Source organism: Paramisgurnus dabryanus, chromosome 2 (assembly GCF_030506205.2).
Source record: "Paramisgurnus dabryanus chromosome 2, PD_genome_1.1, whole genome shotgun sequence".
Classification (NCBI taxonomy): Eukaryota; Metazoa; Chordata; class Actinopteri; order Cypriniformes; family Cobitidae; genus Paramisgurnus; species Paramisgurnus dabryanus.
The window spans coordinates 4,396,474-4,408,979 of record NC_133338.1 but is presented as its reverse complement, the minus strand read 5'-3'; the positions used below and the strand labels follow the sequence as shown (position 1 = coordinate 4,408,979).

Sequence of the window (12,506 nt, the reverse complement as noted above, 5' to 3'; positions counted from 1 at the left end):
TTATTTGTAGTAAGAAAGCACATATTTACTATGTTTACTATAGTTTAGTCATGCTATATTTTCTTAATGGCAAATTGCATTGCTTGATAATTATTGCATATCAATTATCATGAACAAAATTTGTGTTAAAATCAAGGCTGTGGTCTTAAAAAACTGCAATACTTTTTGGCAAATCACACATACCGTCTGATGCTGGTGCAATATTTTGCTGTCCATTCTATGTTCAACACGCAACATATAAAGTTTATCTTTTATTTTGTTGCAGTGCTCATTTTTTACTCATTCAAGTCAGTGTAGCAGCAGTAAAAATGTATATGCACTCTTTGCCTCTTTGGCGCCCCCTTGCAGCGGGTGGCGCCCATAGATTATAAAAAAAATATGGCCGACGTCCGTTCGCTCTCTTCCATTGGTGAAATTTGAAGCCGCCAGTGTCCCGACACGGCGCTGACAACTTGGGTCTTGAGTCTGCGCAGTAACGATTTCGGGATCAGTCCTGGGCAGTAGTGAGCAGGAAGTAAAGCCGCGAAATCAAGGCCCCGCCCTCGCTCTCGCAAAATGTGCATATAACAGCTGTCAATCATAATAGCATTAAATAACTAACTAAAAACAAACTTATTTTGAAAACAAACACTTGAATTTACATCAGCGTGATAAAAACTACAGTAAATGACAGAAACCAGTTTAAAAAAAATATATAATCGAAGTGTAATTAAATTGTTTAGTTGGTCTCAAGTCCCATTGAATAACATGGGGGAGGCGGGGTTTATGACCTATACTAGGACCAGTCATCGGGGGGCGATCAAGACGTTTTGGCTTCACTTTTCAGGGCTTGTGCACCATCGCTTGGTGGCGCCCTAGGCGACTGCCTAGTTTGCCTATGCCTAGAAACAGCCCTGCATACCATAGTGTGACAATACTTTATGCAAATATAAAAATATCACTGTTTTTTCTGCTGGCCTGTTATAAACTGATTTACCGGTAAACGTTTCTGACATTTAAAATACGGATATATAGCCAAAACATATGTTTAGAAAAGAAGTTTAGTTTGCTACTTGCTAACAAATGTGCACAATATACTTAATACTGTCTCTACATCATCTGTAAGCTGAATAAATAAGATTTCCATTCATGTATGGTTCGTAAGGATGAGACAATATACAACCGTTTGAAAATCTGGAATCTTATGGTGCATTCACACCAGCTGTGCTGAGGCGGCAAAAAACGCACTATTCGTGCGTAGTTGGACGCTTGAAGATTTCAGTTTACTCCCTTCATTCGATCGTGAAAATCGGATATTGGTGTCATGGGAGGGGCTTCTGCGACTCCGCTGAGACTCCGCTCGCTTCCTGTAATCATATCACTACTACTGCAAAGTCCTGATTGGATAACTCGGCGCGAAAATCCGTCAAAGTTCAGATTTTTTAACTCGTGGCAACGCTCAATTCCCGCAGAACGTGCCATCCACACGTACCGCGCCGCAGGATGCCAATCCACGTCTTTGCATTGACTTAACATGTAAATCACTCGCGCTTGCCGCCTCTACCGCGTCTGGTGTGGATTCTGCATAAGTTTTCAAAAAAATCTAAATATTCAGAAAATTGCTTTTAAGACATTTACACAAAACTGTATACTGCAAAAAATTATGATATTACTGATGAACGTATTGATGTTTTTAATAAGCTACACTCTCTTATGAGGTTTCTGTAGTAAGCTTCTGCACACATATCACTAAATCATTTTGAAGACGCTTTTACAGCAGGATACTGCACTGAACGGATGCATGGAGCGTCTTACAGTAAGTGTAAAGCAGTGCTTTATTTCAGTACATCCCTCTCTGATACTCATTTAACTCTTTCACTGCCATTGACGAGATATCTCGTCAATTAAGAGAAAACGCTTCCCCGCCAATGACGAGATTTTCCGTCTTTCTGCAATACCGCTATTATCCACCAGGTGGCACACTTCCGCAACTTATACAACCCGGAATTAGCGCCTCACGTGAAAGAGAAAGAACTCCGTGTATGTTTTAAAGATCGCTCTGCATCTGATCTCTATGAAAAGTCCTTCGCAAAAATGGAATTATCTCAGCTTTTGGCTCAAAAATGGGTGTTTTTGAAGACACCTACCCATATTTGAGAGGTGATTACAAGAGAACTAATGAAGGTAGGATGAACGTTTTTTTTTTTTTTTTTTGAAAGCAGAGGGTCTGTTCTTTCATCTGATATATTGTTTGTTTATATATATTTTAAAAAAAAAACATTTTCCGGAAGGCATTAAACTTTTGTGAAAATCATGAAAAATGGTGGCGCTGGCTGGCAACTTTTTCGTAAAATGCTGGCGGGGAAAGAGTTAAAGGGATAGTTTACTGAAAAATGAAAAATCATTTACTCACCCTCAAGTTGTTTCAGACTTGTATCAATTTCTTTGTTCTGCAGAACCCAACTGAAAATATTTAGAAAAATGTTTAGAACCAAACAGATCTGGGACACCATTCACTTTCATGGTATTATTTTTTTCTTACTTTTTCTAAGTCAATGGTGCCCCAGATCTGCTTGGTTACAAACAGTATCCTCCTTTGTGCTGAGCAGAACAAAGATATATATTTAACAAATAGATGCCTTAAATACTATACATATCCTCACTTGCCCGTCTGCCGATACATTTTGCAAACAGATGCGCAGCCGGACTGTGCAGACTCTGCTAATGACATAAAGAACCATAACAGCAGATCGTGCATTGATACAGTCCACAATGCAATCACAGTACCATTTAACACAATTTACCATTTTCAAATTCATTCTGCAGATTTTAAAGAAAGCCTGGTAATGGCACATTTGACTTATTTATACTCTATTTAGCATTGGGTTAATTCCTAATGTTGACGTCGACATGCTTCATCCTTTAGCCTGCTCTCTTTCAGCCGGAAGTAAGATCAATATAAGAGCACACAACAGAGAGACTTCCACGCTGAGCCTGAACAATATCCAGCAGTCCTACAGACTCCATCTCATGCTGTGATAAAACATGATGAATGAAGTGAAATCGACGTGAATAAGACGTAGATTTGAGAATAAGTCACTGTAATTGAAGCTGAGTGCAAGCACAATTAATTCATTATTCTTTAATCCATTTGGCTCTTCCAGCAGATGGCCTAAAACAAGGACAGATGAGCAAGACGCGAGCCAAATAGCTCGAAAATATTTCATGATAATCGATCGTATTATTTTGCTTCAAAGAACCTATAGTGAAGTACAGACTTGTGTTTTTGGCTTCAATTTACTGTGTCGCCATTCATATTTTAAAGGATTAGTCCATTTTCTTAAAAGAAAAATCCAGATAATTTACTCACCACCATGTCATCCAAAATGTTGATGTCTTTCTTTGTTCAGTCGAGAAGAAATTATGTTTTTTGAGGAAAACTGCAGGATTTTTCTCATTTTAATGGACTTTAATAGATCCCAACACTTAACACTTAACTCAACACTTAACAGTTTTTTTCAACGGAGTTTCAAAGGACTCCAAACGATCCCAAACGAGGCATAAGGGTCTTATCTAGCGAAACGATTTTCATTTTTGACAAGAAAAATAAAAAAAAATTGCACTTTTAAACCACAACTTTTTGTCTAGGTCGTTCCAGCGTGACCTAACGTAAATGCGTAGTGACGTAGGGAGGTCAAGTGTTACATATATAAAACGCACATTTGCGGACCATTGTAAACAATAAACTGACACAAAGACATTAATTAGTATCATTCCACATACAACAACGTAGGAACGACATTCGCAGACGTCATGACGTATTGCGTTGGGTCACGCTGGCGCATCATGACCGGATCTAGACGAGAAATTGTGGTTTAAAAGTGTATATTTGTTATTTTTATTGTCAAAAATGACAATCGTTTTGCTAGATAAGACCTTTATGCCTCGTTTGGGATCGTTTATAGTTCTTTGAAACTGTTGAAAAAAACTGTTAAGTGTTGAGTTAAGTGTTAAGTGTTGGTGTCTATTAAAGTCCATTAAAATGAGAAAAATCCTGCCATGTTTTCCTCAAAAAACATAATTTCTTCTCGACTGAACAAAGAAAGACATCAACATTTTGGATGACATGGTGGTGAGTAAATTATCTGGATTTTTCTTTTAAGAAAATGGAATATTCCTTTAAGAAGCTAAATTTGTCATTTCAACCATATATAGCAAAATCTCCAGGACCATTGTGCCACTTCTGAAGCAAGGTTTTGCTCTAACCTCCGCCCTATTCAGACCTCCAGCGACTTTTTAAAATCTGGAAAACTTAACTCCCACTGGTTGTCGCCCTGAAAATCGCTCATCATTTGCATAAATGTAAACTTGCGGGACATGCCCATCTGGTCACTGGACATGCCCATCCGGTCGCCAACGGTCACTTTCGCTTCTGTTGCTGAAAGTCTGCAAGTTTTCATTGAAATGAATGGAAATTAGATTTTTAGGAGCGAAGCGGCATGATTTGCGAGACCACGTTATTTGCCTGTCCAACCTTGTTTTTCTTGATTTTTTTAGTTGCGTCAGCCAATCAGATTGCCTTATAACCTAGTGCAGATGCAAGCCAATTATGTTCATGCAAGACCATGTTGATGCCCTGTGTGAATGTACTGTAAAGTAATATTAATAGTCATGTGTAAGTACTACAACATAGGTTATGCGTAATCTGTGCGCAGCTCGGCGCTGAATTGTGATGCGCTGGTCGCTTTTTTCGCTTTTATGAAATTATTTGGCCCGCCCCGAAACGCTGTATCTATTTTTACAACCCGGCTCTCACCTTCAACATTAAATAGACATACTAGGCATTGTAATGTAAGTGAAAACTATAAATAACTCTACATTAGATTTAGCAGCTTGATTTTCTTTTTCTTTTTAATGATGTCAATTCCCGACCTTAATTTTTCTAGCACTGCATCTTCAAATTTCACTTTTATTTCTCCGTTTGTTTTTTTGGATAAGACTGGCGGCGGGAGCTACTTGGTGCTTTCGTGAGGTCAAAGATTTAAGGAGATTACACAAGTTACGTTGCACTTTGTAACCTTATCAAAGAACCTAATAAATATGAAAATGTATATTCCCAAATAAGTTATATGGAATTGCACGTAAAATACATGGGTTTTTTACTTTGTCTCCAATGCCCCGAGTGAATGCAGGTTATGAGGCGACCCGTGCATCACTATCCCAGAAGTATATATGAAAACAGACGTGTAGGACCTACGAACAACTATAATGATGCGTGCAGTGTAAATAAGGGGTAACATTGAGCTAAGGACTAAAAAAATAAATTTTTAACCAATAATGTGCATGTGTGCAACCTAGTGCCAAGACAATAGACAATGCAAGAGAGAAGACACGTAGACATGAACTCTGAACGCTTTCTCAAATATTCATACACTGTGAAAATTCGTGGTAAAGAGATGATTAGCACCATTTTTGATCTGGAGATTGCCGTGTTGCCATCTTGGATTCAAATATGTTGCTGCAGTAAAAGTTGTTTTGACATTTTTTTTTCTTGTATTTTAGTGCTTTTAGTATTTGGTTAAAGTACATCAGTGCAATTATAGAAAATTAGTGTCGTTTTACAGCTTTAGTAACATTTTAGGTGTTGTGATTCATCTTTTAATGGGTTCATAACCAAGTTGTTTGTGAACATTTAAAGTGATGTACTTTGGGTCAGTAAGCTATTTTATCCTAAAAAAATCATTAAAAAAGATGGCGTGTGAAAATACACAAACATTCTCGTGCATGTTGTTGTTAATGTACCCATTAAAATTATTAAAGCAATAAAAATTAGGCATTAAGCAGACACAGAAGACAACATTAAGCAGACACAGAAGACAACAACAAAGTTGCATGGAAGAGACCTTATGGGTTTTCCCTGACATGGTTTTAGATTAATCCAGAACTAGGCCTTAGTTATATTAAGACATTTACTGTTAAGTACCTTACAAAAAAATAGCCTTCTGAAAAATCTCCCAGTCTGGTTTTAGCTGGATAAGCTGGTGTAGCAGGCTGGTTTTTGAAGGGTTTTGATAGGGTGACCATACGTGCCATTTCTAAGGTGGACCTGAAGTGCAAACCACAACAACAAATTAAAAAACAACAACAAAATAAAAAACACTACAACAAATTAAAAAACAACACAACAAATTAAAAAACACTACAGCACATAAAAAACACAGCAAATTCAAAAACACTACAACAAATAAAAAAACACCACAACAAATTAAAAAACACTGCAACAATTCAAAAAACAAAAACAAATTAAAAAACACTACAGCAAATTAAAAACCACTACAGCAAATTAAAAAACACTACAACAAAATAAAAAACAAATACAAAATAAAAACACAACAGCAAGTAAAAAAACACTACAGCAAATTAAAAAACACCACAACAAATTAAAAACACAACTACAAATTAAAAAACACTACAACAAAATAAAAAACCATAACAAAATAAAAAACACAACAGCAAGTTAAAAAAACACTACAAGAAAATAAATCATGTTGCCCACTGGTACCTACCTCTTCCGGTAGGTTAATGTAGTTGTGTTTTTATTTGTAGTTGTGTTTTTAATTTGTTGTTGTGTTTTTTAATTTGTAGTTGTGTTTTTTATTTGTTGTAGTGTTTTTTTATTTTGTAGTTGTTTTTTATTTTGTTGTAGTGTTTTTTAATGTGTTTGTAGTGTTTTGTTAACTTGCTGTTGTGTTTTTAATTTTGTTATGGTTTTTTATTTTGTTGTAGTGTTTTTTAATTTGTTGTAGTGTTTTTTTAACTTGCTGTTGTGTTTTTTATTTTATGTTTTTTTATTTTGTTGTAGTGTTTTTTAATTTGTAGTTGTGTTTTTAATTTGTTGTAGTGTTTTTTAATTTGTAATTGTGTTTTTTTAATTTGCTGTAGTGTTTTTGTAACTTGCTGTTGTGTTTTTTATTTTGTATTTGTTTTTATTCTGTTGTAGTGTTTTTTTATTTGCTGTAGTGGTTTTTAATTTCCTGTAGTGTTTTTTTAAATTTTTTGTTGTTTTTTTAATTTGTTGCAGTGTTTTTTAATTTGTTGTGGTGTTTTTTAATTTGTTGTTGTTGTTTAGTAATTTGTTGTTGTGGTTTGCACTTCAGGGCCACCGTACATTTCCCCATGACACGCCTTGGCCACTATTTCGGGTGTGTCCTCCGGAAGTCGAATTTGTCGACCGCATATGTCATCGAGATTTAATATTTAGGTTGTATTTCAATGTAAGAATAAAACTACAATGATTGGATGTCTTTAGAGAAATAAATCTAAATTTAATAATGTTTTTAACTAAAATGTGAGTACGTGGATGACGTATATGATGTCAACTTCAGGAGGACACACCTGAAATCCTTGCCCGGATCACCCTAGGCCAGTGTTTCCCAATCCTGGTCCTCAAGTACCCCCTGCCAGAATGTTTTAGATGTCTCCTTATTTAACAAACCTGATTTAACTTATCAGCTTCTTAGGGAGACCTGTTTACCATTCTGGAAGGAGGCTGATGAGTTGAAACAGGTGTTTTAACTAAGGAGACAACTAAACCTTTCTGGAAGGGGGTACTCGAGGACCAGGAATGAGAAGCACTGCCCTAGGCCACGTTTGGCCATTCTAGGTTTTGACCACTTTTTTCTGGTCTTAGCTGCTCATGCTGGAAGACCAGCTGATCAACCAACTAAAACCATTTAAACCACCAGATTTGTCAGACTTGAAGGACCATCTTAAACCAGACCACCAACTTTCTGTACACGCATTTGACCGAAGCAGCTTGTAATTAAAACACAGTGTGCGTTGGCGTAGCAGAGATGAGATGGAGCGCTTGTAACCGGCCACATACGCTGAGCTGTTCTCGTGTGTAATCTGTTTCTCAGGTGGGAGGCCACACCATGCTGCCCATACGCTGGATGCCTCCGGAGAGCATCATGTACCGGAAGTTCTCCACCGAGAGTGATGTATGGAGCTTTGCAGTCATCATGTGGGAGATCTTCACTTATGGAAAACAGCCATGGTTTCAGTTATCCAATAATGAGGTAAGCGTTCATAACGAATCAGGGAGCCGTGAATGTAACTATTTTAGAATGTAAGTGTGATCTTCACAGGAAGGGCACGGCGCTGTCTGTGACAGTGTAGGTTGTAGTGGCCTTGACACTTCTGAAAACCGGAGGTCTGACCCAAAAGACCCAAGTTTGTTAGTGTCTAAAAGTTTCACGTGGGCCTTGGACACAGGTCAGGTATAATATTAGAGGCATCTGGTCTTTGGTAATTTAAAATGAATGTTTTGGACCTGAGAAAACCCAAACTATCTTGCGTGTGTGCATCGAGTCGTTTTCCAATGCCTCCTCTGTTTGCCAAGAGCACTTGGGAAATTGTGTGGCAAGTGGTAGGTTCATTTTCATTGAGCCAGACCTGCCAATCAATTTTCAATGCACATTTAAGCGGTTACCTTGGTGTTATCATCAGATAACAAAATAAAATAAATCGAACAGCGGGCCAAATTGGTTGTGAGGCCACCGGGGTTTCTTTCTGTCTGAATGGTGCGTGCGGGGTTGCAGACTGCACTCACGTTGGGGCCCTTAACATTCCACTGGGTCGAGTTGGACTTTCTCGGGTTTGTCTCAGGTCAGGCTTTAAAAATAAAGATTAATGCACCTCTGCATCAGGTAAAAAGTGATTTGGGTCATTTCGGGTCAGGTACATTTCTTTGGATTTCAATCTTAGTTTAACTCCAAAACCTTGTGAAATTTCTTCCATACAGGATTTTAACTCTTTTGCTGCCGTTGACAAGTTATCTCATCAATTAAGAGAAAACATTTGCATAAAAAACCTGTTCCTAAATAGATTTTATGGTTATCTGGAATACAGCGATTATCGACTAGATGGCGCTTACCGAATTTATTAAAAATTTAAGCAAAAAATTATTTATTAATTTTAAACTCTGTGTGTGTTTTGATAATCGCTCTGAATCTGATCTCTAACAAAATTGTATTTCATTTTGAAAGAATATTTGGGGGATAATTGCAAAAATGTAAATGTGGTGCAACCGGTTTGTGTCAGTTGGTGTAAAGATTATTTAGAAAACAGAGCTGTTTTCAGAATATGTCAGGACAAATATTACAAAAACGCATTAAAATTACATTTAGAAATAAATAATAAAATGATATTGTAACATTGCTTTTATTATTATTATTATTATTATTATTAAATTTTTTTTTTGATGATTTCATGCCATCAAGGTGGATAAAATATTTAATATTTCTCATTCTTTGGGGCAATTGCCGGTAACACCATTTGACATTTTTAGGTCCATTTAGTCTTAACTTTCATAAAATTGTGCAAATGTAATTTTTATTGCATAAAATTAACATAAATACACTTTGTGCATTGAAATAAATCTGATGCATGCTTTAAAAAGTAAGATTTTTTTGAATTTCTCATCTTGCCAAACCATTTTTGTCGCAGACCTATTTAAGAGTTTATAAATAGAGAAAATAAAGATAGGATGAAACTTTTTTCCAATTTTGTTTGTTTGTTTATTGTTTGTTTGAAAGCACAGGGTCTGTTCTTTCATTTGATATACACTGTCAGAAAAAAAAGGTACAAAGTTGTTCCTTTTTCTGTCGCTGGGGTGGTACCCTACCTTTTTGTACCTTTATGTGTATAAAACACATTGTAATGTTGTACCTTATGGGGTACAATATTATACTCTAAGGACCTTTTGTGTACCTTAAGGAACAATTTTGTACCAGTTAAATTTTAGGGGTACAAAACAGTTAACTGTACATTTAAAGGTACAAAATAGATCCTTAAGGAACAGTAATATACCCCAAAAGGTAAAACATTGTATTATGTTTATATACCTGTAAAGGTACAAAACAATACCTTGGGGTACCACCCCAGCGACAAAAAAAGTTACAGTTTTGTACCTTTTTTTCTGACAGTGTATATATTTCTAGAATACTTTTTCCTGGAAGGCATTTTGTGAAACTTTTGTGAAAATCACAAAAAAATGTTGGGTAGGAATGAGTTAAGGCATTAACGTTGTGCGCAAGGATGTTTCAAAAGTTTAACCGTTGAATTTGTCCAAGTTGGCTGTTCATGAATCTGCTTTTCAATTAATGCTTTATTTGTTGATATTACAGTGCACGTGAAATCAATTCCACCCCGAGCTGATTCTGGACTTTGGTCTTTTCGCAGGTCATTGAATGCATTACCCAAGGTCGGGTTCTAGACAGGCCTCGTCTGTGTCCTAAGGAAGTGTACGACCTCATGTTAGGCTGCTGGCAAAGAGAGCCGCAACAACGACTGAACATCAAAGACATTCAGAAGGTCCTTTACGCTCTGGGCAAAGCCACTCCCGTCTACTTAGACATCCTCGGTTGAGACCGGACCCGCCTCTCTCGCCAATACGACACAATCCAGGAATAACCAAACGACCCACATCGGCGCTCCGCTGGGAAGACACGTCGGAGAGGAACTTTTAAGTGCCTGCAACCTTTTTTCGATACACTGGGTATAAAAGTAAAAATATTTAAAAACAAACTTTTACATTTTGTTTACTGGTACAGTATATAGTGTACAGAATGAAGACAACATTTTTCCTAAAAAGATGACAGTGGGAACGGATTAGCGTTGGCATCAGTTGGGTGGCATCATGTTCGAGGAATTATTTCATTTTCTACACATATATAGTACACATATATATTTTTATTTATTCAGTTTCAGTTTGAAGGGTGCTTGTCGTGTTCAGTGCTGTTGATGTTATCTTTTCGAGTCGGCCGCTCTGCTTTGATGGCCGGGATCGTGCGAGGAAACCTTATTCCAGTTTGATCATTTTGCCGATGCTCATTTTCTCTTATTTTTTTGCAACTTTAATTTCGTGACATATAGCTCTCGAGCGGGCAACTTTGAACCTTTAGAATACTAAAACTTTGATATATTTTCATTGTATGTGATTGTATATACTGTAAATTTATATACTTGTCGACCTGTTAACTTATTTTTTGTTTTGATTTCTTTTTCAACACATGGGTTGTGATGTACACTTTGTAAAGCGCCAGCTGGGAGAGAATATAAATATCACGCAGTATCTTTAAGCGAGCTCATTAATCTACTACAGGGTCTAATATTGTTTTTCACCTATCACGATGGAGTCGAATCTATGAAGTACTTTGCATCACCAAAACTCAATGTGCTACAAAAGGACCTACACCGCGGGCTTGATGTCACCCTGCTCCTAAAATCAGCAGTCTTCATTGCATTTGATAAATATCAATGCCATCGCATCTAAAGTTAAAAATTTCATGATGTTGTTGTCTGTAGCTAAACAGTTACTTGTTATTTGAGGAGATTTTCCTCTGAGATGTTTGTCGATAAAGCGCCAAATCTTTGAGACATCAGGATTTCGAGAGATTCTCTTGCCTCTTTGCGGTACCACAGATATTTGCAAACGACATATAAAAATGTATGTTTAGATTAAATATGAAATAAATATCAGAAAATAGTCAATTTAAGTGTTTTCTGTTCATTGTTTGTTGACTTTCAGCTGGCTATCTCAACCTTTAACTTTATATTCATCCTAAAATTTCTAGTGAAATCTAGTCAAGTGAAATCTCATTGGCTCTGGCTGTCAACATCAAAGTGTTTGAGAAAGCACATTGGTTTGACCTTGCAATTGGTATCATTCTGTAATGCCCGGCTTAAAACCATTGAAGAAAAAAGCCGTTGATATTTACTAATATAATTCCTGTAAATTACATGATTACAGTATTGTGGTGATTTGTTTATTGCGAGGAAAATAATTATGTGTCAACAATGCTGATTTTGCAAAACCTGTCAGGAACATGAGGCATATTTCAATATAAAGTCGTAGGTGTTAGAATAAGAAAATTAGCATATTTGTTACTAACTAAAGCCTGGAAGATTTTTGGTTTAAGAAACATCGTCTCCCATCCCCCCAAAATGTCCAATATCATCATAAGAAAAGTAATTTTTATTCTGTAATGCTACTTTATTTTGCACATGAACGATAGTAGATTTAGCGATACATTGTAAAAAGTGAAAGTTGGATTAAAATAAACAATTATTTCAATTGGCGATTTAGTTGTTTAACTTACATTACACTTTAAGTGAAAAATTTACGTTGATAAAGCTTACCTAGAAACATGTTAAACATTTTAACAAAACTAAGCTAAGTGTTAACACTTTTGATAGGAGTCTGATTACAGCTACAGGACTAAATTCTTTTAATCATAGCACCACCACCTGGCAGGAAGAAAATTTCACATATAAATGACTTTGACAAAGACCTTTTATTTTTTTCTGCTTAAAGGTGCAGTGTGTAAATTTTAGCGGCATCTAGTGGTGAGGTCACGAATTGCAACCAATGGCTTAGTCCACTGCTTCGTCGGAGACAACTTAGTAAAAAAATTGTCAGTTAAGGTCTTCTGTAGGAAAATGGCGGCACAAAATGGTGACTTCCA

General features: G+C 36.4%; 1 protein-coding gene across 2 annotated transcripts in view; it reads left to right on the top strand.

The window, feature by feature from the left end:
* The window catches only part of ntrk3b (neurotrophic tyrosine kinase, receptor, type 3b), a 176,945-nt gene extending 165,379 nt beyond the window's left edge, over positions 1–11,566 (top strand). Inside the window, exons 17-18 of one of the 2 annotated variants that reach the window (XM_065294216.2) lie at positions 7,899–8,057; positions 10,222–11,566. In XM_065294216.2, the coding sequence (XP_065150288.1) occupies positions 7,899–8,057; positions 10,222–10,407 (345 nt within the window). In that variant the 3' untranslated portion in view covers positions 10,408–11,566. The remainder of the gene's footprint in view (positions 1–7,898; positions 8,058–10,221) is intronic. The other variant, XM_065294217.2, reaches the window with a different exon arrangement.
* The last annotated feature ends 940 nt before the right edge of the window (positions 11,567–12,506 follow it).